At 35.1% G+C, this 26,211-nt stretch overlaps 1 protein-coding gene across 1 annotated transcript in view; it reads left to right on the top strand.

Moving 5' to 3' along the window:
* GPATCH2 (G-patch domain containing 2) overlaps window positions 1–26,211 on the top strand; it is a 118,075-nt gene that overhangs the window by 59,661 nt on the left and 32,203 nt on the right. The window contains exon 6 of the mRNA XM_014876883.2: window positions 23,668–23,732. Within this exon, the coding sequence (XP_014732369.1) occupies window positions 23,668–23,732 (65 nt within the window). The remainder of the gene's footprint in view (window positions 1–23,667; window positions 23,733–26,211) is intronic.

The following is a 26,211-nucleotide window of genomic DNA, read 5'->3' on the forward strand; positions in this document are numbered from 1 at the left end:
GCAGCTTATCTAATATTCGTTTGATCTTTAGTCTTTTCAATCAGATCATAGGATTAATCAACATAACATGTTAATCAGCAAATCCCAGATTGATTCACCCTGCCTTAGAGGTATAACACGTCTTCAACAGAAGACAATTTAGTTTATTGAATATTAATTTATGAAGTCAATATAATTGCACTTTGTAAATTTGTTTTGTACTTTTGTTTTAAGATACTTAGTTGCAAGGAAAAAAAACCATCAGATGTCATAATTTTAAAATGAAGGTTATTTTACTAGAGGTTAGAATTTTATAGTATCTAGATTGCAAGCTGCTTAACAGCAGTTTGTTCTGTAAAGCTGTCTTATTTTGCATTCAGGGTAGTTCTTACAGTGCTTAATCCTGGCTTTAAAAGATTCAGAGTTGTGAAGTGATGCATTATAGATATGTAGATCAGGTGTTCTTTTAATTTTAAAAGTATTAAGTGTGATGGGAAAGTGTTTTTCAAGCTTGTATGTTTTTTGTTTGTATTTCATAAGTGGTAAATTTTATACAGCCTCAGCTGCATGATGCTGATGGTTATTTTACAAACATTTTAATGTCTGTGATGATTAAAAGTCTATAATGCAGGTTCAGTAACTGATGTCCAGGCCAACTGACATACCATCATTCATTTTTTTTTCTTTATTTCATAATAAATCTTGCAGCCTGAAGGCATTAGACCCATGCAGATTTCTCTGCATTTTAGTGTCTTGACTGAATAACAACTTCCAAATTTGAAGTAGCAGCATATTGTATTCCATCTCTGTAGACTTAGCTCAAAACAGCAGTAGCCACATGAAAATATATGTCAAGAACACTGTTTTCTCATATTGGAATTTAGGCAATTTGTTTTCAGTCAGAGAGCTGTTTCTAACCTATTTTTGGAGCCCCTCTGTGGCCTGACCATACGTTCTAACATAATTTATGGTGGCACTGTAACATATGGACTTTTCATCATTGTCCAGCTGAAATCCTCTGTTGGACCTGGATGCAACCCCGTACACAGGCTCCCAAGGCAGGTATTTTAGAGTTCTATTTAGTTTTGTGTAAGCTGAATTCATCAGTGTGTCTAGCATGCTGTCAGGGTTGTTTTGTGCTCTTTCTTTTTAACAGTAGTAAGAATATTTCATGTGTGTATTTTAGCTACAAATTGTCAATTGAATTTGGAATTTCTAGCAAATAAGCTAATTCCTGATGAACATAAGCATCATGAGACCCCAAAACTCCAGGTTCTTATTGCGCTGGGCAATACAGAGAAAGAAAGCAAAACTAGCCCTAGACCCAGGGAGCTTTGCCGTTTTAAATGCTCAGAACAATAGAAGCAGGAAGCAAAAATGTTAACTCCAAATACTGATACCTTGTGACTGAAACAATATTGTGTTTGTAATGGGTGCGGGGTTTTTCTATTGCTTTTTGGATGGGAGAGCATAAATTAAAGGAGGAGGAAAGACAGTGAGGGACTGGTGTGGGAAAAACAAAGGAAGGACAGTGAAATAGAATGGCAAGACTTTGGAGACAGGTCACAGAGTATAAATAAATTGAAAGACAGAAGGGAAGGTCTCAAGTGCTTTCGTTATTCTTGCATGTAGGAAGGGATACAGTTGATACTAAGACTTGACAGTAACTGGGAACTGTGAAGTGATATAAATACTAATAATAGTTGTAACTAATAATACTAATAATAGTCTAATAGTTATCTTTTTAAAATCATGTAAAAGTCTTTCTCCATATACCTGTGTTTCCTAAAGTCTGTATCCAACCAAACAGAAGAACTGAGAGTAAAAATAAATTATATTTGCAGAAGGGTAGTTCTCTTCCATTTTTTTTTCTTAGTGTCTTCTTTATTTTTCATATCTAATAAATCTTAATTGTGCTAATTAGGAGAAGAAGCATCTTCTGAAGGGGTTTTTATGAACAGTGTGTCTCAAAAAGATGAGTTTATTTTTCTTTTAACTAAGACAGACTTGTTTACTGGCAGGATATCAAGCCAAAGATGTCAACACCTATGAACTACACCTCGGTAAAAACTTAGCTGGCTTCTGCTTGCTACAGGAAAACAGATATTTTTTTCTTTTAAATAATTTCTTCTTTTCTCTAGTGTTGTATTCTGTGTGTGTGTTGATCGTTGGGCATTTTAATTCCAGGTCAAAAAGAAATCACACAGAGAAATTAACAGAATTAGCAAATGTACAGGTAAGACTAAAACCCAGGTTTTTTGTACTGAGCTTACACATTTGAGTCAGGATTGTAAGCAAGTTCTCTCTCTTGCTGTTGATGTGTCACTGAGCAGAATGGAAAGTAGGACCTGTGGGCAAGAACCAAAGCAAGTGAGGATGTAAACTTTAAACTCATAGATTTCCTTCCTTGAAATACTGCAGCATTTATTTCCAGTCAGTGTTATAATGTGCACTGACTGTTTGTTCATTTATATACATACATTTGTACTGAATTTATCCTTTGGTAAAAGAAATATGTTTTTATAAATATTGCAATTTTACACATTAATTCAATAATTGGAAAGGGTCTGTGTAGCTGCAGAAGATCTGGCTTATGATCATGGAGGTGTGAAAATTTGTGATAGGAAGAAATTCCCAATTTCTTTTCCAATTAAACTTTGAGCACACTTCATATCAAATTTGAGAAATAAAAGTGGTCTGGATTACTACCCTTAAAGGAGTTGCAGGCTTTCCTATAGCTAGTGCTCTGATAACCGTGCACCTTTTTGTTATCTGGCTAGGTTTTCTCTTTTAAAAAAGTGAAACAAAAATCCCCAAAAGCCTACAAACAGAGAAAGCACTTCTCAAGTACTGTAATTAATTTGTCATCAGAGCATTGAACTGTAATACTGTTTATTAATTGAATCAGTGACTATATCTAGTTTGTAGTGAAGTTGTCTTGTTAACACACTGGTGTTGAGATACTGCAGTGATAGATTTGAAAATCTGTGTTTAAAGTGTCAATATTCTCAGGATCAGCCCAATACTGGTGGTTATTGTAATGTCTTTATAATCTGTTGTATTAGAATGATGTTTTTCTCTCTGTTTTTCTCTCTTCTTCAGCTGCAGTTACCTGGTTTTTTTACACAGCAGGTATTTTATTGTGTAAAGAATTGTGTAAAGAAAACCTTATGAATTCATAAATTTGTTCATAGAAACCTACTGTGTAGCAAAAGTTGCAGTGGAAGCAAAAGTCTTTTAAGTCTGTTCTAGGTGGTACAAGGTAACACACTTAAACACTTAAATACTGTCAAGCTTGTAGCAATTGCCTCAATTATTTTCAGCTATTCCTTGCTTGATCATCATACTGTAAAAAAAAATAATTACTCAGGGTTTAAAATGCGATAACTGTCATACCAATCCAAGAATCTTCAAACAGATGTACTCTTCCTTTGTTTGTTTATTTTGTTCAAGTAGTGTTTTTCTTCAGAAAGCTGACAACTCTAACCAAAGAATATAGAGTTATGATAGTACCTGATTTGGCCCAATCTGTACAGATGCATTGCTGCTTGCCTTAGTTTTTCTGTATTATGGTAGAGCAATATACCTGCACTGGGAACTGTCTTGAACATCTGAGCTAGTTTTATTATGAAGCTCAGACTCCTTACTCAGATAACTTTGCTCATATTTTTAATTTCATAACTGCTCTACCATTTCTGCTGTTTGCATTTGCAGACAGTTTATTCTAGAGAAAAAACATTCCATCATTTAAATCTGTGATATGACCTGATTATTTGGATGTAATTCACAAGATAAATTCTGAAAGACTCTGTAACCTCTTAAAATGGTCATTCATCATTTTGAGGAAAACTTGTAGAAAGCCTGTGTAATTGCAGGATAATTGTATAATTGCACATCTTAATTATTATATTCCTTACTTAACAAGTTATATATATTTGCACTAATTATACTACCAAAATGTTTAAATTGTAGTTGCATGCAGGGGAGACTCTAATCTGCCAGCTGAAAACAAGTTTGTAGCTTGTATTCTGCAAGCAAAGTTTTGTTAAAAATAAATATATCTTGCAAAAAGATTGTATACTATTGTGGTGTTTTCAGGTTGAACAGAAATAAAAAATCGTTGTCTGAGAAAAGTATTCATAATGCTATAGCCGAAGACAGAATAGGAATCTACCAGCAGATCGAATAATTGAAAGAATTTACTATGCTGAATTGGTGTTTAAGTATTGTAGCAAAGAACAATGAAAACCAGTTTTTACAACAAGACATTGTCTATAACTACTCTCAATACCTGCATCACACACTCTAGTATTTCAGTATCCCATCTGGTCTGTCATTATTTTATTTTATTTATTTTTAATATGTATGGCACTTGCTTATTTAATCACTGTGGAGAATGCTCTCAGCCTTTGTCATATCAGTCAATGGTGAGTGTCAGCTTTGACTTAGCTTTCTTTCTAAATCGTGTTATTTGGCTGTCTTGCTAAAGCAACAACCTTTCTTTTTCTGTCTTTCTACACAATTTTAATCTTTTGCTCAGGCTCCCATCTTTCTGTATTTTCTGTTACAGTTTCTTGTCTAGCCTTGACAAAATCATTTTTGCCTCTTTATATTCATTTAGAATTTGGTGGCAAAGATGGTTTTCTTAGCTGAATGTCTTTCCAGAATTATCCTTCCACTGCCTCCCCTTTCCCAATTTGTTTTCCAAATTTAAAGTGCTTTTATTTTTCCTAAGATCCTTTCAGGTTTGTTTATTGCAGGTAATACTCTAGTACAGAAAGGTTTCTGAGTTTAAAATGTACCTTAAGATTCATACCATGCTTTTAGGGCTTTTGTATGGGCTTTGTTTCTTTTGTTGCTCTCTTATCAGTTGTGCCATGTAGCTTGATTTACATGGTACTAAGATTATAATTTAATTTTCCTGCATTGTTTTTTATCAGTTACTCCTAATAATGCATGTAGTCAAATTGGCACCTTAAAGTAAAAGCAAAACCTCCAATATGATGATATAGCAGTCATTCTTTGTATTGTCACCTTACCTTCAGTTTCAAAATAAAACAGTCAGTTCTTGGGTGTTTTTCTATAAAGCTGAAAAACCTCCATCATTGGAGTCTCCCTACAGACGTGTGCATTTTGCCACATGGTCCATGAACTTATCCTAGGAAAGTTGTTTTTCATGTATCTAAATCTACCTTTTTGCAATCCTGCATTTATGACATCAGTAGTCAGAGATTAAAATTCACATGGTTTATTACTGTCTTTGAAGGCCTGTATGTCCTTCTGGCCCTCTGTTTTCTTCATACTGAGCCACCAATTCAGTGTGTGAGGAATTTGTGATATGAGGAGCCAAAGTCCTTTCACCACCATTCAGTCAGTGTGTTCCCAAAGCAAGGAGTGTGTCAGGTTGGAAGGGACTGCAGTGGATCATCTGGTCAAACCTCCCTGCTCAAGGAGAGTCACCCTAGAGTGATGTCCTCTTCATGAATTTATCAGTTGTTTCATAGCACACAGCTTCCACTGCTTTTTATAAGAAACAACAGTGAAAGTCTGGAGAAAGTCCTCATGGGGGTAGTTTTACAAATGTCAGTCCATACCCTTGAACAGGGTTTTGATAAACCAGTATTCTCTGAGGAGAAGAGATGGGAGTTTAACAAAATAATTCAGAGTCACCGAAACCCAGCAGCCTCTTTCAAAAGGACAGCTTTAGAGCTATGAAAGCTTGATTTGTCTGCATGTGCCACAGTTAGATTGCCTGTGTGCTAGTTGCTGTAACTTACTGGGGTTTTTTCCAAGCTTTGTATTCTTAGCTTTTTGCTGTTCGGTATCTTAATCAGGCTCTTTGTGGAGTGCTGCTAGGAGTATGTCTATTGGAAAAAGATTCCCCATCTGTAATTATTTCTGAAGATGATCAGCTGTGATTTTAATCCATTATATATACTATGTGGTGTATTGATTTTTGACTAATGATAACTTTTAATAGACCTGTCATGGAGTATCAAGTGAGATTCTTTAGAGAATTCTTTAGGCTTAGCTGTACTTCATCACCTCTATATGATGCAGCAAGTGTAGTCACCTTAAAACAGTTGTGTTATCTCAGTTGATGAGACTTAAGACATTCTTCCAAGCATGTCAGGAGGATCACAGGCACAGCTCTGTTTGTTACCTAAGAGATTTTGATGTCTCATACCAAAACAAAACAATAAGGCTCACTTTTTTTTCCCCACAAACATCATTTAGTATCAGTAATGCTGTGTCTGATGTTGTGTTTGCTTAATTTGTTTAATTAACACCTAAGAGAATTTGCAATCAGATAAAGAAAACTTCTATTTTGTATTTTATGTGGTCTATGAGAATAGAGTAGGGGAAGTAAGCAAACGGTCTGTTTTGTTTGTCTCTCAGCTTCACTGAATGGATGTAGATAAGTGATATGTCCTGATAGTGAGATCCTTGGTCACAGTTTCCATGGATGAATTCTTGGTCCTTCCTGTACAGTCACTGCTGACAGCTGCTTAGTTTTAGTTTCTCTGAAAAAGTATTCTTCCTTCAGTTCCTAAACTAGAGCCTCTTTTCACTGTGCTACATAATTGTATGTTTATGGAAGGTGTTCTCTGACACTAAGTCTTAAATGTCTCAATTTGTGAATACTGTAAAGGCAGATGTTTTTACAGCTTTGAGTGGTTAGGTAGTTACTATTATTAAGAAAATTATTATAATTTTCTTAATATTTATGGTTATTATTAAGAAAACTTTAAGGGACTTGGAAAAAATACCCTTTTGTTCTTGAGTATTTCCTCTTATGACTGCTGACATTTTAGTCTGTTTCTATGATTGCATGTTCCAGTTTTCAACTGAATATTTTTTGTCTAGTAATAATCTTTTGTTCATTAAAAATGTGACATACTTTACATCTAAGTACATACTTTCAGAAAAAGGAATATTCCTTTTTAGAGAAAATATACAAAGACATATACTCTCTGTGCACAAACATTTTAATTTCTTTTTTGTTTTACAGTTAACTGAGGTAACATCCTAGTATACGAAACAATAAAAAATCTCAATATATGAAATTGTTAAATTCACAAGTTTTTATCAAGGCCATATTTTGTGGAGGATACAAATCTGAAATAGAATGTTAGAAAAACATTGGGAGACTCTTCAGATATATTGTGCTTTAATTTATAATGTATAATCTATACATACTGTATAAACTATATAAAGAATCAAGCAATCATGTCTTTCAGTGTTATCTATTGCCATCATTCCCCATGCATTGAGGCTCTCACTATAGCTATTACTATAAAACGTTCCCTAAGTACATAAAGGCTCTAATCGTTAAGATTTTTATTACCAGCCACACATACAGAGCTGCAAATTGCCTTGTTTCAGATTTATTATGTATTACTCTAGAAATTCTATAAAGATCAAAAGAACTGATTACAATGTTGACCTTTGCATTAACTCATCTGAATTTAAATTCAAGTGTTTGATTTGGGAAAATAAGTCCATTTATCATAGGTCTGCTACTGAGGGGATTGTGCAGCCCTGATTGGGAGTGCTGAGACCAAATTTATTTATTGAGCATGGGCTTGAAAATTGTTTGTAGGACAAGAGGAACAAAAGTTTGACCTGCCATTGTGTTGCACCCAGGGAACAATGTGGCAGCTGCCCTTTTCAAATATCTAGCAGTTTGTTTTTGCTGAAGAGCAAACAGATATTTATAGCTTAAATACATTTAACTACTTCAAAAAAGGAAGCCAATAAGCCTTTTCTCCTCATGAAATAATTAACTGTTAAATACAAATATTACAGTCCAGCAATGTGGAAGGAGATGTGGTATTCTAGATCGTGCCATTTCCAAGTCCTTTTGAAGTTTGCTGTCCTGGAAATATAAATATTTATGAGTGTACATTTTAGAATTGACTCCTCAGCTAGTAGAAGGATGGTAGCTTTATCAATTAATTAATTGTAGCTCATTTAATTGCATATCTATATCAGCTGAAAGGCCAGTGCCTTCAGAAAAGTAAATAAGAGAAGAAATTGGAACTAACAAAGCTGGAAGTCATGTGTCTATACTACACCTCTGTAGTAGTGTTCACTTTCTGAAGTGAACTGCTAAATGTGGGAATTTTGTCAAAAAACTGCAACTTACACATTAAAATGTTGGAGTTGGTAGTTTTGTGGGCTTAGCCTGAGTGTGTGAGAAACGTAATTCACTATTTAAAGAATCTCCCCTCTGGTTTGGAATAGACTTCTTATATTTAATGTAAACTTAAAGTAATTAAATTCTGATAAAATGCAAGTTCTTATTTGTTCATCAGGTAGCAACAGCAGGTGTACAAACAGAGTGCCATGATGCACGAGGTTGTTTGTAAAGTAAGACATTTGTTGTCTGCATGCTTGCATTTTTTACTCTAAAGCTGGTAAATGCACTGGTGCCACAGTGATAATGCCAGTATGTTTATTACTGTTTTACTTGTGCGGTTTTTTTGTTGTTGTTAATCTTAAGGAAAATATGTATTATAATCATTTGTTTCATTAGAAAATGCTTTGGTTGAAACTTTGATATGTTGGGGATGTGTTGGTGTCCCAGCTCTCTCCTCAAACTGTTCAGTTAAAAGAAGAGACAAGTGGAGATGAAATACCATTGCTGGTATGAAAAGAGGCTCATCTTGACATGTGCATTGCAACACTTTAGATGAAAGTCACTCCAGACAGCCAGCAGGAAGGGTAGGTTCGAGAAAATAAAGTTCATATTTGTTCCACTCCTAAAATGATACATCCAGATCTGTTTAAGATGCCTAACACAGTCTGCTTTAGGAAATTACTTTTTAATGGAGGCATTATTATGTATGGATCTGAGTCATATGGCTGAGAAATTAAATACTCTGAGTGGATTTGCTTTTTTTTGTCTATTAGGAACAATACAGCTTTTAAGATGCATATATCATATGTTAACTAAAAGAGGCACTACTGCTCAAAGTTCCTAGGGCTTTCCATTTTTAAGTACTTTAAAGATTACCCACCCTATTATACTGTTGATGCATGGTATCTTTAAAACTTCATGTTTTGAACTTCAGATTTTCAGTTCTAAGAGCCAAATTTGAGTGATGATCCAATGATAGGTGAGGTCTGCTTTAATGCATGCAAACGGTTGTGGGCACATCCTGTCTTAACCAACCTCAAGTTTTATGGGTTCTGAAGTCAGCAAACTTTAAAAACAATTGTGAGGGATATTGTCTCATCTCCGGTGTTTATTCTCTGTTAGACACCTAGTGAAAACCTAAGTGCTCTATTAAAAAAAAAAAAAAATAGCTGCAGCCTTGGGGAAATTAGTGGGGTTTTTGTTTGGGATTTTCTAGATCTTTTTAGTCTAGTGCACTGAATGTTATTTGCACCATTGTCTGTAGGTTTACATTTGCTATATGAGGAAATGTATTCTAAAGTTAAAAGGAAAGAGCTCTGTTGTATTAGGGGTAAGATTTCATTCTGCTCAAAGGTTGATAGACATTTATTTAATGAGGATTCCTGAGGGTCTGTACAAACTTGAACTTTTAGGAACTTTTTTTCCAGAACTGTTAAACTGGGAGGCAGTGAGAAACTAACACTTATCCCAAGTGTCCACTTTCTTTGCTGAGGTCCCATATTTGTAATGTTTTACTTAATTTCATCAAGTAGGAACTTTGTGACTCTGCCATAGATCTCTCACAGTATTTTACCTGGTTTAAAAAAATAAATATCTTCTAATAGAAACCAAAGCCTTTTGAGAGGATGCAAAAAAGGGTGTTTATTTCCGTGTCGATCAGAATCCTAAAGCACTTCTGGGAGAAAATACTGTTCATACAGAGAAGAATGTTCTTTTGGCATGAAGCCATTCACTGGTTGACTCTCTCAGATGGAGAACACTAAAATGTTTGGGTTTTAAAAGTGACTCCTTCATTTAAACTGCAGTCATTTCCAAGCATAGTTTTTAAAACTCTTTTACTACACTTATACCTACAGAGTCAAAACAGAATCCCTTAGTCCTCCCAACCCTTGGTCTTTTAAATTGCAAAATGGTAAGCCTGTTGGCATGATAAAGAAAACATACTCCAATTGCCTGTGGATGTTCTGGAAGGATGTCATGTGTCAGTCTTCATGTAATCAAGGGTTTTTTCTCCTGCCATTCTTTGGTTCTGTGTTTACCATTTGACTTCATACACTAAACCTTGAAGATACAATTCTTCCTAAATATTTTCAAATGGCAGAAATAGCACAAGTATTCAGGTTTAACAAACCACAGTGTTATAGAATTCTTGAATGAATCCAGAGCACTGCATTGTGTTGTTTATTTATTAGGCCTTTCAGTAGATATGTTTTTCACATGGTAAACTACAATCTTACCTAGAGATGAATGAAGCTATTCAAAGAATTCCAGGGGTATGGAAGAATACCACAATAAAAAATATGAATTTTGCATCATAGTAAAATGGTTCTGTAATGGTAGATCATACAAAATTTGGTTAGAGCAGAAGCTTCCGGAGTTGCTCTCTCAGATCTGCAAGTAAAAGCAGGAAATAACTCTGAATTCCTGTAGTAGACTGAAGACAAATATATTTCTGGAAAGTTTTCATGGGAATAGTAATTTACTCTGTACCAGAGATAAACTATGTAGCTGTGTAAGTAGATGAGGCAAATATTTTTAATGATGTCTTTAAAAAGAAAGCAGAGAATTTCTTTGTGTCTCAAGTTAGATGAATATGAAATTTTCAGGGTTCAGGACACTTCATCATGTCTGAACCTCATTTAGTTGATGTTATGAATGATAAGCTGGGCAAAGGAAGTATGTCTGCATCCATCCATTTCAGAATTGGAAAGATTTTAAATTTTTTTTTTCATAAAGGTTATTGTGTGTGAATATTGCTTTTCTAGGAAAGTCTCTTGAACTATGTAATTAATGCCATCTTTTCCCCCATCCTGCAGAACAGGCACTCCCTCAGTATGCACCATCTTTTGATGACCTCTAATTTAGTAGTAACAGGTTTCTTTCTTTATGAATATGAACGGCTTTGATAACATTCCAAAATTTTCTGTAAGTTTTCTTTTTTCCATTCAATATTTTCCTCAGTACATGGCTATATGCCGGAAGAGCTTGAAAATGTTCCCAAATATTTCATGGCACTTATGGCACCTTTTCAGTGAACATCTCTTTCTTGCCAACAGCATTCTGCTTAATTAATGCATCACTGTATTTTTATTATTTTAAAAATATTTTATAAAATGTCAAAGTTTATTTTGTTTTGTGCTCCTTAAATATTTGTGAGTCATAATGCCAAATTCAAATGACTGTTTCCCTGGATTTTTCTTCTTGGCACCCTACACAATTTAATGCTATTGGGCATATGATACATACAACAGAGTTTTCTGCCAATATATACAAATTATTGAATGCTGCCATCAAATGTAATTTCATAAGAGATTCAGCCAAAGTTGTAGATGTGCCTGTTTTTTTCCCCATGAAGTGAGCTGTTTATAAATTCTTCTTAAACTCAGAGTTCTTCTAACTCTTCGTAAATGTTACAGTTTCCAGTTAACTGTGGAATTCAGTATTTATGCTGTTGGTGTCTACTTAGTAAATTAGTAAATGAGCTTTATCTTGACCAGCAATTTTGATTTTTTTTTTTTGTTTTGTTTTTTTTGGGTTTTTTTTGTTTTTTTGAGAAATCTGAGCATTGTATCAATAGTTTGGAGGATATCATGTATTCCTGTGTTAAGGCTGCCTGCAAACTGAACCAGGCTTAATAACGTGCCAAGTTACCTCAATTCAGCCTCTATTCTGCTGTTTAAACTTTTAGGTGTTTGGTAGAAAATGGAATAGTCTATCAACATAGTATTGCTTCAGTAGCTAAATTAAAGGTACTGATGCTGAAAGTTGCATTTAGTAAGCAAACGTCACAGATATGCTTTGGCAGCAAACAAAATGAAAACCTAATAACCTCACTTCAAAAATTTTGTACCACAACCAACTTGAATGGCAAGCAGTGGGTTCAGCAGCCCACTTCAGTGGTGGTATTTACTCAGCCAGCTTGAGGATGATAGAGAACATGAATTTGGTTATATTGACCCAGTGTCTTTGACCCTTGAGAGATTCAAAGAATTCCTCGAGCATCGTTTATAAAGAGATAGTTATTGTTATCTTTCGACAGTCTATTAGTTTTTATCTTACTGAAGATTTCTGTGAAGGTGTTCTTTTCCAAATACTGTCGTTTTTTTGTAGTAATATTTGCACAAGAATTTCATTCTGGCTAATTTTTCTATTCCTTCCCTCCCAAAATCAAATACATATTCCAACATCCCATAGGAGAATGCTTATTTTTTTTGTACTGATTGTAAAAATACTTCCCTTAACTGAGAGTAAAGTTTGCATCATGGAGATCCTCAGATTATACCATGAATACTCTGTGAAAGCCTCTGGACTTGTATAAATTTTAAGCAGCAAGGCTGTCACTCATAAATAGCTGATGAACACAATGTATTTCTATTTCCCTGTCTGGGATGTTGCTTTGGTGAGTCATGTCATGTCATATGAGTTGTAAGTTTTAAGGACAATTTGTCTTTATTAGGGACTAAGTTAGCTGTAGGTATTTCTGTAAGAACATGCCTATAAAAATGTTAAATTTGGAGTTTGTTTCAAAAACTTCTCTGTGTCAAAGACTTTCTCTTTGGCTTCTCTGATTTTTTTCCATGCTTTAATAATAGAGAAAATAATCTTCTAATTCCTCAAGCGCAACTTAGGTTTTCCCTGAAGTTTTGCTAGGAGTTGCTGATAACCAAAGGCCAGAATTCTATGAGGTATGATGTCTGCCCTGAGGTGGGTAGAAAGTCAGTCCTCTCCAAGACCTGGCAAAATGTGCTCTACAGCTTTGTGTCTGAAAAATAGTGCTGTTCACTGTGCCCTGCAACACATGAAACACTTGCAACAGAGAGAAAAATGTTCTTTACTTGATCCTCTATATGATCAGGGCCCAACAAACCAGGTACTCCTTTTGTTCTTGTTTCTACAGTGATGCTTTGTAAGTAGAAGATGTGGTTTTGGTAGGAAAACATTTCCTGTACGTGATTTGATCAGGAATTTCAGAAGCCTAAGGCAACTAAGGTGTTGTAGAGTCATCAAAACCTATTTTCATGGATCTGGCCAGAAAAGTAAAATGGATGCTGCCAGAGTCTTTGGGGGGAGAGACTTGTCTTCCCCCATGTAATTTCCAGGAACAGAAGAACCTGTAAATGAGAACGGTGCCCTGATTTCTGTCCTACAACAGAGGTAACCACTGCCCTCACTCACACAGACACACATCTAGGGAGTACTTTAACTCTGTATTCTGTACACTGTTTTAAATTTTCTAAGCAAAATTTTTTCACATACTGAACACAACTTTCTGAAAGAAACACTGTAAAACTCCATTTATTTGACAGCAAATGCTTCTTCATCTTGCTGGAGGAGAGGATAGCAAAAGGAAGAAGCATTCTGCTCCTGGAACACAGGCTTCCCTTCCGTTTTGAATTTAATGTTTTGGAATAATTATCACTGTAATGCATTACAAGTTTAAATTACTGTAAGGAACTGTGGGCTCTCTTAAAATCATACTGTGATGTTTTCCATCATATAGGGCTTGATACCATACAAAGAGAACTTCAGAGCACTCTTACTGATAAGGAGGGAATTGAGAGTAAGATAATACCATTTAGTCTTCAAGTCCAAGTTGTTGATGACTTTGCACAATCCATTCATGAGCTTAGCAATTTGTAGGGTACATCTTTGGATCTGCATTTTGTTAGAAATTAAGAAATGCAGTGCAACCTTCAAGTGTTGATATCCCGGTGTGACAATGCTATTAAACTTAAAAAGCTTGAGAGTTTATTTTAAAATGTATGAGCGGAATTCCCTTTTTTTTTCCTGTTAGAACCTCCTTGTTTCCATTTCTGCTATAGTAGAAGTTATGAATTATTTATATTTGAAGACAAGGTGATGGAAAAGCTAGAGAATGTCTTGCTAAGAAGAATTATATTTATTGTTGCATGTTTTAAAATACATTTTATTTCTATGTCATTTTGCTTGGGGAGAAAATTTGAATATATATCTTAAGCCTGAATTTAGCTTGACCTTAAAAATGCCCAATGAAAAGTTGATTTCTGAGCTTCTGCATGCTTCTCCTGTTCATCTGTACTGGCGTTTACAATCTGAAATGATGGTTGTAGTTGTATATTAGAAGTTCACATGGAGAAAAAGTGGCAAATACAGAAGGATTTCTAAAATCTGTTAGTCGTGTAAGCTTATAGTGTGAAACATTTACATTCGGATCAGTTCAAAATAACGAGAAATGTTATCCATATACATACTGTCAACAGTGTCCAAGTTTGTGACTGAGGCTCTCCTACAGCCTTTTCCCTGTTGTTTTACCTCTGATGTGTGCCCTTCTGGTGAGAATTTCACTTGAAATGAAGAAAAATTGTTTTTGTGGGCACTAATTATTTAAATATCATTCTAACCTAAAAGGCCAAAAGGTCATACTTTTATTTTAGCGGTTCAAATGTGTAAATTTCACGATATCTGCTATTGATCAAACTGTATGGATTTTGAAAGGCGTTTTATTCCAAATCTTAGCAAAGTGTAACCTTTTAATCCACAATCTTCTGATAACTGAACTGTTTTCTTCACATGGGAAATTTTTAGGTACACTGTTATCAGCATTCTCGTGTGCTTAGTCTTATCATCTTCTTCTTCTGACAATAGTTCAGGTGCTGCCTGGTTTTTGTTGTCCAGACTGTAATACAGCTCATTGGGTGCCTCTTGGAAAAAGCAGTAATTATTAAGTTTTTCGTGCAAATGAAACTTTAAGAGTTCAAGACTTAAAACCCATGCAGGACTGTAGATGTTACAATAGGAAATAATTTGGTGGATAAGGAGATCTCACTGTTCTGTTTGCTACAAGTCCTTTTCCTGGAAGACTGTGGATTTCAGTGTAAAACAGGCAGTGGGGCATTCTGTTTAATTGCAGTGGTTGGCCATTTGATTTTAATTTCATTCATAAAATAAAATCCTTTGTCTTTTTTGTAAATAAAAAGGCATTACTTGCAGGCTGCATTCTTGTCCGTATTTTTCATCTGTTTTCTGATGATAGAATCTAACATTAATACATCTACAGCTAAATATGTTCATGAGTGTATAGATTAATGGAACTCGTGTCAGCATGTTTAAAGTGAGTTTTAATGTGTAAGTAAAATGGAAAGACTTTAAAGGAAATTATGTGGCTCAAAGCTCCATTTATATGGTGTATGTTTCAAGCTAATAATCAGGGCTTACTGTGGGTCAGCATGTCATATCCCAGTGGTGTCTAGTGAGATGGAGGGTTATCTTCTATGTCAGCTAGATAACCCTGTGAACAATTTGGAGAAGTGGAGATAATGGGACTGAATTCTGAAATGAGGTGGAACTCTGAGATGGGGCAGTATTCAGAACAGGAGCTGGAAATATCAGGAAATACAGGGCTGCATGTGAGCACTGTGCAGCTGCTCGTGAAGGCAATCACCTTTTGGCATCAGTAGTCACTTGTGTTTGACAATAATCCTTCTTGATAAGCTGCAATTAAAATGTGAGAGAATGGCAAATCAGGTACATATTCCTAGAAAAAAGAAAAGTGAAGTTTAAAAAACCACTTCCTTGCTACTGGCCCTATTTTTATTTATCTATTTTTTTAATTTTTATATAGATATTGCACAATACTCTAAAAATTATTTTTGCCATATTTTGGATAGCTTTTCTCCAAGCTATGTTGTCCACAATTATTGTGGTTTAAAAACAAATTCTAGTTTATTCTCTTTTTTTCTTCACAAAATACAATTTTTATGTACTTGGAGGAAATTTCAGTTCATCTTTGTGGCAATAGACACACTTTTATCCTTCAGGTTTTAATTTTTTTTATTACTCTACTTTACTCGTTGTGATTTTATATATAAGGAAAAGGCCAAATCTGTTTCACATTTATGAATAGAATAGTTATGTGGTCTCTTGTTTCATACATCTCAGATGATGCAGCAAGCTTTCTATTTGTGCATCTCAATCAAGCTATTGATACTGCAATTTAAGTAATTCGCTCTTGATACAAAATATGTAACTTACATGAACAGATTATACACTACCTGAGTTTCAGGTTTGTGTCCACCTTTAGAGCTAGCACAGTACATCCTGATAAATTCCATTGTCATTTTGGAAACTGGACTACTGCATGTATCTGAGCACTGGTATTAAAGGCATTTTTCCCACTGTCATTTGTATTTCTCACCTTGTGTTTGCTGTTCGTTTTCAGCCACAGCCTTAGTGAATAATGGAGCATATTCTTTCTGTTGCATTTCTTCCTGCACTGGATAACCTCAGCTGTAACTCGGAGCAAAAGCTTGGTGACTCCTGTAGCCTTTGGTCAGCCAGTAGAGGCCACTCACAGCTTGCGACTGAAGCTGGGCAGCAATGTGGAACTGGGGATTTTGTTGTGTGCTTGGGGTTTGAATCCACACCCAGCCAGCCCAGGCTGCCATGAACTGGCCTTGGACAACTGGTACCTGCAAAGGACTCTGCTAGGAGGAATTCTGCCCAGATATGTAAATGCATTTAATATTGATGCTCTTCTGTTTCTTCTAGTAAGTCCCACGGCAGCAGGAATAAAAATCACCTTCTGTACTTCAAGCAGACTCAAAGCAAATGCTTTGATGACATCTTTTGTTGCTGATACAATCTTTACTGTCATTATATTACTTTAACAAAGTTTAAAAATACTGTTACAGATGGCTTTTGGGGGAAGGGAAAGGAGGGTCTTGTTTAAATGTTTTTCCTGTTTTTCCCAAATGGAACCAGCATCTCCCATATCAAGGCTAGTGGCCTAATCGCTGCTCTGCTACTTCTTCCCCCCTACATTACTGTGTGGGCAACTTATTTATTGATGATAATTTTACAAGATAAAACATTATTTCAGCATTTTAGATTATTCTTAAGTAATAAGGGTACAGTCCCAACACTACTGAAATCAAAATCCCGTAGATTTACTGAAGATTTCACCTAAGAATAAGTTTTATATCTAAACAGACAGCTAGAATATCATCATAAAGATTATATATATTTTACATATATATATATGTATATTTATGCAGCATATTATTGCAGCATTTAATTAGTCGCACCATTTCCCAAATAAGGTAAATCTGGTTTAATTAAAACTAAATTTGTTAAATACTAGCTATTTACAGAGTACTGAAGTAACAAACTTTTGGCCATTGTTTTGTTTCACAGCTGCCCTGAATATTTTGCCTTTCCTGATACAAAATATTGAAATAGTGGTGCTGTCTGGTATGTTTTTGCAGTCAGAATCTTACATTTGCCTTTTTACAAGGAGTTGATTTAATTTAAATATAAAAGCTAAGAAATTCTGGTTTGTATTTTCTTCTTGAGACTTTTAAGGCAGTCCATTTTTTGCAGTGTTGTGAGCTGTTATTGGAGGCATAGTGCCACGCAGTACTATTTCATATTAAATATTAGGAATCTCAGAAGAAACTCTCCTACTGGCTTCCTTGTAGATGAGGGACTTACAATTCTCAGTTTACCTGATGCTTTCCCCATAGACTAGTTTTTTTGTTACAGTATATATTAGTATTATTTCTTCTAATAGCTCCTCCAGTGTTACTGTATTACACAACTAAAGATGGCAGGAATGCACTGATACATACTATTACATCATTAAACTTACTCTGCCTATTCTATAGTGTGTAAAAACTGGTCCCTTTTACAAAGATTTAGGACAAAACATGGTGTATGATATTTTCTGTTAATGTGACAATTTAAAACAGAAAATATTATACCCAGTCTATTTTTAAAAAAGTACTTTTTCACTTTAAACTTATATTTATTTAAATTCAAATTCAGATTTTGTCTTAAAAGTAGCAGAGAAAAACTGTGAAATAGCAGAAGTTTACAAAGAAATTCCCTTCTTTGCTTTTATATATAGGATTAAAATTTTCTGGTTTTCTCTGAAGTAGCTAGGTTCAATAGTAGAGTTTTCTTCTTTTGGTCTCTGATATTCTCATGGTATTCCTTTTCCATCTGTTAATCATTCAGTTGAAAGCTGAGATAGAGGCAGTTTGATCAGTTGTGTGAAAAGAAATGTAGAGAAAACTCTTAACAGTGTGTGAAATCACTGGAGAGACTGGGGAGCTGGGACATATTGTGTCACGCCAAGAAACTTACTGATTCTTATTTTCTCTCTTTTTTATTTTGTAATGCCTTAAGAGAAAACATGCACAGGGAGGTAACTGCTTGCTTTAGGATTAAAATCCCTGTCTTTTGACCTATTTTTTTAATAGTTTTCTTCTTTCCCTATCGCTTCCATGTATTTTGCAAAAGAATTGCAATGATCCATTGATTTTTGCAACCCTGTGTTAGAAAGAGGTTAATTTTAAAGAAATATGACTAGAGCAGCAAGAAAGTTGTCTAGAACTATTCTGCCAGTGAGCCATGTCTTCATGGAGACTTTGTAGAGTTTGACAGAGCATCACTTAAAGGTAATCTGTAAATTAAAGAGGTGCTTCTCTGGAATGGTCAGTTTGGGCCCTTCAGCAGGAGTGTCATTTCAGGGGGAATAACAATGCAATGGTCATGTCAAGCAAGGATTATGGCAATGTTCCAGTAATGTAGACTGTAAAAGCTGTTTTTGTTTTCATAGTTTTCTATATTGCTCTAAGTCAAATGTGCATTTATATTTTTTAAAAGATGTGTTTTAAATCCAGAACTTTGTTTAGTGTATGTACTTCCCAAGGTTCCTACTGGGGAAAGGGTATAAAATGAGTAATACTAAATAGGTGCTGAAAATAATAAGGTAATGCTTTTAATCAGTGCAATATAATGTGGAGAATATCTTTTACTCTGTTTCTTCCCTTGGTATAATTTGATTTCATTTCCTATAAATTGATAATTGCAGATCTGTGAATTATGCATTTGACATTGTCATGCTGTAATTTCCTGAAAAATCCTGTTCTCTTGGATTTGATTTTAGTTGCATTTCATTTTGGAAAACAACTTTGCAGAAAATCCTGCCTGAGAAAATTTGATTTGCTACGGAACTTTCTAAGCTGTAGTTGATCATAGCAGTTAATTTATAGAGCAGAAAAAGGAACCTGTTCTTTCATTTAGGAAAGCAGCTAGCTTATTTCTGTATTTAGTGTCCAGCAAAATTTTATGGAAATTTTACTGGTTTTGCCCGTGACATGAATGTGACATATTGTGATGACTCAGCTAAGCTTTCAAGTCAAATACTTTCATAATTGTTTACATGGCTTTTTAAAGCATATCATAGACTCATTAGATTAGAAAGTAACCTGTAAGAAAGATCAAGTCCAACCATAAACCCAACATTGCCAAGTCCACCAAATCATAGTGAGGAAATAACATCCTGTAAAAAATGAGCTCAGTAGTATCTTTTCATTGCACATGCTAGGGAGTGCTTGGCATAAAATCTAATTCAAAAGGCAAAAATATCACACTCAGTGTTTAAAAACTACATAATGTGTAAGAAACTTACTTTTTCAGTAATGGAAAATGTATCTAAGGAACAATTATGAATAAGACATAATCTGTGTTTTTTCAAAAATATTATGCCCTAAGATAAATTATGAACAGGGAGTGTATTTGCTCACTTGATTGTGTGATAACATAGGAAAAGAATTATGGATAAGTATATGTATTAGGGTTGTTTATATTATTTAAAAATATTAAGAAAATATTGAGTCTTGAACACATCCATACTTGGGAGCTTTGTATCATAGGTGTTTTAAAAAAATAATTCAAAATTTTTCATGGGTTCTTCAGTAATTGAGTATTAAAATATACTTTTAATAAGAAGTAAGCAGAATTGTTAAGTAACAGTGTTGCATAATTTTGTTTTGCATTGTGTTGTGGCTTTTTCTTGGCACGTGGTAGTAGCTTTCTTTAAACTACAGCACATGTAAATTAAAATAGCACTATCGTATTTAATTAGAAGATGAATAAATTGATCCACTAAATTGATTCTTTTATTTCTCCAGTCTTGGACACCCCTCAGCCTGTTCATATAATAAGTGGTGGTGTTCAGGCGTGCTGTGACTGAGCTGTGGATGCTTTGCTCCTGTGCCTCAGTGGTGTGAGCCACTCTGCAGGGGTGATGATCTCACAGTGTCCAGCGCTGCTGCAGCCTCCCCTGCAGTGCTGTGTGCACTTCTGGGCTCCACAGTTGAAGAAGGATGTGAAGGTCCTTGAACGTGTCCAGAGGAGAGAGAGAACAAGGCTGTTGGCAGCACTGGAAGGCATGTCCTGTGAGCTGTGGCTGAGGGCTCCGGGCTTGTCTGGTTAGGAGGAAAGGAGACAGGAGTGACCTCTTACAGCTTCCTGAGGAGGGGAAATAGTGATGGCCTGTTCTCTTTTCCCTGGGACCCAGGGATACAGTATGTGGGAATGGTGCAAAGTTGCTCCAAGGGAGGTTCAGGAAGCATTTCTTTACCAAGGGTGTGTTCAAACACTAAAGCAGGACTCTGAGGCGTGCCTGATGCCCCATACCAGTCGGTGTTTTTGGACAGTGCCCTTAACAACACACTCTAAATTGGTCAGCCTTGAATTGGTCAGGCAGTTGGTGAAGATGATCACAGTAGGTTCCTTCCAGCTGACATGCTCTATTTTATATTGTTGACATTTTAAAATGATGTTGAGGTGCTCAATATTATTTTTGCAGAGTGAAATTCTCTGACTTTCTTGTCCTCTTTCTGTTTAATCCCACGATCTTTCCTTATGTCACTTCTGAAGTTTGTCACGTGTAGTATCTTGCAGGGGATACAGGGGGATATCAGGTTGCATATTAGGAAAAATTTCTTTGCTGGGAGTGGTTAATAATTAGAGCAGCTGCCCAGAAAAATGGTGGAATTGCCATCCCAGGACATGTTCAAAAGATGGACAGATGTGTCACTTTTTGATATGGCTTTGTGGGTATGGTGGTACTCAGTTGAAGGTTGGACTTGGTGATCCTGGGTGTCTTTTCCAGCTGTCATTTTGGACAGTAGTATATGGTGTTGTGTATTTTGAGGCAAAATCCCTTAGTGTTGAATACTTTTCCGTTTTTCCATGTCCATTAGTTTAGGTCATATTTTCTCAGGCAAAGCAATCTTTGCACATTAGGAATTGTTTCTGAGTTGGAGTACCTGTGTCTCAGAGATTCTATGAACAGGATTCAGCCATTGCCTTGTTGTCTTATTCAAGCAGTGGTGAAAGGACTTGTAGCCAGAAGAGAGAGACTAAAAGTTTAAAAATTACCTAAGCTTTATTAACATTGGAGATTTTTGTAGCAGTGAGGCAGCAGATGAAGCTGGGCAGTGGGGCTTGGTTTAGCTTTTTACACCCTAGGTAAGTTTTGCAAACAGGAATTAATTTGCATTAACCTATTGGGAATCTTACAGTAATCAGCAGTGAGTTTTATGCAAAGGTCTGTAAGTGTATACCTTGTGAGTTTACTTTTATAAACATTTTGTGGCTGTGTGGTAGCTGAAGCATCTGAGGTGTGCAGGAGAAACCTGAACACTGTACTTTGTGATCAGCTGTAACTGTATTCCAAGCAAGTTCATATTCTCATACAAATTGGTGGAAAAACCTACTTCTGTGGTTTTCTATATTATTTTAAAACTGGCAATTTATCAAGTGAATTTTCTTGAAATTTCCATGCTTATTAAATTTCAGATTAGGTATTTTGAGTAAGCTGGAAACTTAAACTTGTTTCCATAAGTATGGCTGCAGGTAAACAACCAATTTTAGTCCAGAAAATAGCTTTTGCTTCTGTCAACATGTTGTTTATTTTCTCCCTGAGATAAAAAGTTCGGTTTTCTGATATTTGTACCAAGATAAAGTCTGTAAACAAGATTAATATAGTGTGGAAAAGGTTGTCAGCAGCCCTGGCAAAGGAAATAAGTTGCCTGTACACAGAACATACTGTAAACTGAATAAAAGTGTCAGGTCCACCATGAGATAATGTGATCATGAACCTCTAACAAAGCATGACATAGGCACAGTCCGCTTTTCTTATAGCCACAGTGTAGAAAATGGATTACTATATTCCAGGGATACCCACTGGAATAGCATGAAAACCTCATTTTGAGATTAATGCAGGATATAACTCTCAAGAGCTGAGCTGCATGCTTACCTGTGGTTTTAAAGTAACAGTTTAGTTATTAATCTTAAAATTTGGAAATTATGTATTAAAATACTGGTTTATATTTTCAGGTCTGTCTTTCTAAATGGTCATTTCTCAGTTTTATTATTAGATGAACTATGACAGAGAAACAGTAACATTTGGTCAGTGTTTTATTATCATCCCATGGCTGTGTAAGGCCTTGATCAGTCTAGTAAAAGAGTAAATTCCAAATGAGAATAAAGCAGTAGGTGCTGGTCTCCCATGTAGCTCCTGTGATTTCCTCTACTATGATTTGTATGCTTGCATAGATTTTTCAGAGGTAGGATATTTCCAATTCTTTTCAGTGCCCATCAGCCAGAAAAGTGACAGCACTTTATTGTTTCTCAATTCAGCCCAGAGTGACATCATTCTTCAGGTCGAAGAGGCAGATTTTGGTCAAATACTTTAGCCATGTGGAGCTCTCAAATTATTCAGTGAGCATTCTTTGAAAGTCTTCCAGACTTGGAGCTCTGACAGCCCTGCCTTTTCTCCATTACGACACCAGATTAATAGGGAGGTTTTACTTCAAGGGTTGAGCTCATTGTTTTTCTAATAAAGAGTAGGCTGCTTTTATCCATCAATCTCCAGCTTATGTGCTTTTGGCAAGCCTGAGCCATATAAATGTATTACCATTGAGTTTTTGTGGTCTTCTGTCAAAACTGGAAGAACATCTGACTTCATTCCCACCTCTGGTTATCTCCTGACTATAAAATTATCTCCAAGGAATTGAAAGTTTCTTCCTTCATTTTTTCCATTGGGTATAGTTTGCCTGCTGCTCTAGTTCCTTGAGCATGTGTATCATGAGTTGTCTCTTTTTCTTCTTCTTTTACCGATATATCTACATACACAAGTGAATTAAGCTTTTTTACTAAACTGAAAGCAAAGCTGTTTGAATGCATTCTTGAGCAATATCAGAATGTCATCGTCTGCAAAAGTCTACATGTGCTTTCATGCATTCTGAAGATCATTCTTCAGTTGAGGATATCACTTATTTTAGGTTTCAGTATATATAAAGCACTAGACAAGGACTACAGTACAGTTTGGTAAAAATTATACCTTTGCTTTCTATAAATGTATTGCTGTATGAGACATAAATAAGGACAGTATATTGCCTATGATTTTCAAAACATCTAACTTTGAGGTGAAGGATTTCATGGACTTGAAAAGTAACTTAAAGATATTTAGATTTCAAGGATCTATGTCTGATATCCAATCAGAATTGCACATAAAGGATTTTCCTGTCTTAGATATCACGTTCTGCACTCAGATTTAAAAATTGCAGATATTCCTGATTTCATTTACTGTATCTAGTACACTGTCTCTTTTGTATTTGATGTTTGTGATGAATTTTTCTAATAAGCTATCATTTTGTGCATATGCTGCCCCATTATTCAAATACTTCTTTTTTCCTTCGTGTTTCCATTAGATAACTCCAGGACCAGGTGGTAGCAGGAAAACAGTTCATTTGTCCCAGGATTCTCTTCACCATGAGTGAGTATCAGTGAGGGGGAAAAAAAAAGTGTTTTGTTATTGTTTCTTTACAATAGTACCTCTGCCCCAAAGCCACATTTTACAACTGTGCACAAACACATGATGAGAGCCTCAGCTCATTTACATGATAGTCTTTATTTAATGAGAGTACTTACTATCTTTTCTATTTCATTTTTTTTTTCTTAAGGAAACATGAAATTCAATGTTTTGTAAATGTATTTTTATTAACTTTCTAAGTGTCCTTTCCTAAAATACAAACTTGTTTAAGGCTGGATAGCAAAAATGGGATGTGTGAAAATACATAAGCATCACATCTTCGAGTCTTTCATGTGATGTATCATGTGAGGAATTTTATCAAAATTTTCACAAAAAGATACTGAATTCATTACTTAAACTCTTGTAAATAGGGAGTGTAATTCACTTTTAGTTACTTTAGTGTGTCATTACTGTAAACTCTACTCTCTTCAACTGACAACACTTAACAGCATTATTTATTGGTTTTAAATGTAGAAGATTACATTTTCCTTTATTTTTCAAATCAAAACTCTAAAACACAGACATACATTATGAGGATATAGTATATTTGGAAATGCATTTATGTCTTCTAACTGCTACTAGATACATCAAAACTTGCCAAAGCAGAGATGCTAGAGACATCAGCTAGAGCTGCTCAGTACCAATTGTTTTACACCACTAATCCACCTCTTTTGATCTTATAACTTGATAGTGTGAATTCAAGAGGTTTTGATTTCATAAGTTATTTCTACCATTAAGTAATTGAACTGTTACTTTATGGACTTTACTTTCACTTATTTTAAAAGAAACAAGCAAACAAATAATACTGTAATTAAGGGAGTGGACAGAAAGGTAAAAATCAGTGTGATGTATCACTTTCCCATTAAAAAAGGTCTTACTCTTTTTGAAGGGTTTTTAATATCTAAATATGAGATGCATTCAAATTAGTTTGGTGTACTTTTTTACTAGAAATATGTTTTACTGATCATTTAGTCTGTAATCAACTGGCTTGCTACAATTCACAAGACTTTATGTAGAGGACACCCCAGTTTGCTGCTCCTCCTTGAGCATTTCCTGTTCACACTGTTCAGAGACAAGACACTCATCTATGTAGAATTTAAGTCTAATCCATTGTATTTCTGATTTTCATCAGCCCCTGGACGTTCGTGACCTTATTTGTTGGATTTTGAATTTGTTGCAAATGTGATGTTTTTACTTTTCTTCTGCTACCAGCACCAAAGTTGTGTGTGCATAAAATCTCCCAGTTTTCACCAGATTTTGAACTACTGAATGCAGTTGATGAATGCTTTATGTCCAAAATACATAGATGTCTATCTTGTCTCAAGGTATACTTTTGACTTTTTTACTGTCATTTCTTTTTCATTTCCAACTCATTTTCTTTAATCACTTTAAAAGTAGAAAAAGCAGTATGCATGTTTTGGTGACAGCTGGTCTTTTATGCAAGAATGAGAGGGTTGGCTGCTCATTATCAAACTTAGAAAAGCTGAGTGACAAAAAGCCACAAAACTTTCAAATTTGTGACTTGAAAATAGAAGGGATTTCAACCAGACAATTCCATGGAATTGGAATCTTTTCGGTACACGAATTATTTATATGGCTGCTTGGAGGAGAAAATGGGACTGTATTATATTGAATGGAACTGTTTCAGGAAAAGCTTGGCTCGGTTAAGCTGTAATCTTTGGTTACACTTCTAGAGGAAGGTGCAAGCATAATAGCAGATAGTGGGATGCTCTTTTTTCTGCAATATTGCAATGGATGAAATTATTTTATCCTTTGACCAAAACCTATTGCTTGCTTACACAAATAATATGTAGATCCTACATGTAACTTGAGATCCCCCTGTTGTAGAGGTTTTTTTTTCTTTCTTCTTTTCCTTTTGCAAGTGTACAGGTTTGTATGATGCTTGCTACAGCTCCATTCAGAAGGTAATTCACTTCTTTGTGTGTACATGAAGCAGTGTTATCATGCTTTTACTGCTTTTGAAGGAAGAGTCACATTGTGACATCCCCACCTATCAAAATCTTACTCCAAATTTCCATCTCAGTCAAATAAGGCTGCCAATAGTCACAATTTTGCAGTTTTATGGAGATATAAAGTTTTCAGACTTGGCATTTCACTTTAGGTTCAAACTCAGACCTCAGTTTGTGAAATGCTACTTTAAAGTCTTTTCAGCTATAATCATTAATAAGTACCACTTCAGTACTAAGTATGGAATTACTCTAATTTATGGCATGTGCATTGTAGTATATTATAATACTATCATTTACGTATTATTTTAGCTTGTTTGACAAAATATAATTACCTATAAAGCCAGCAGCTACTCAGAAGTGAAATGATGCATTCTCTCAGAACTGTTACAAACTTAGAGAGTTCAATAAAAATACCCCATTAAAATAAACCATTGCCAAAGGCTGTGTTTTCCTGGCAGGCAATAAAATACCCA

Source organism: Sturnus vulgaris, chromosome 3, assembly GCF_052056855.1.
Source record: "Sturnus vulgaris isolate bStuVul1 chromosome 3, bStuVul1.hap1, whole genome shotgun sequence".
NCBI classification, from domain to species: Eukaryota; Metazoa; Chordata; class Aves; order Passeriformes; family Sturnidae; genus Sturnus; species Sturnus vulgaris.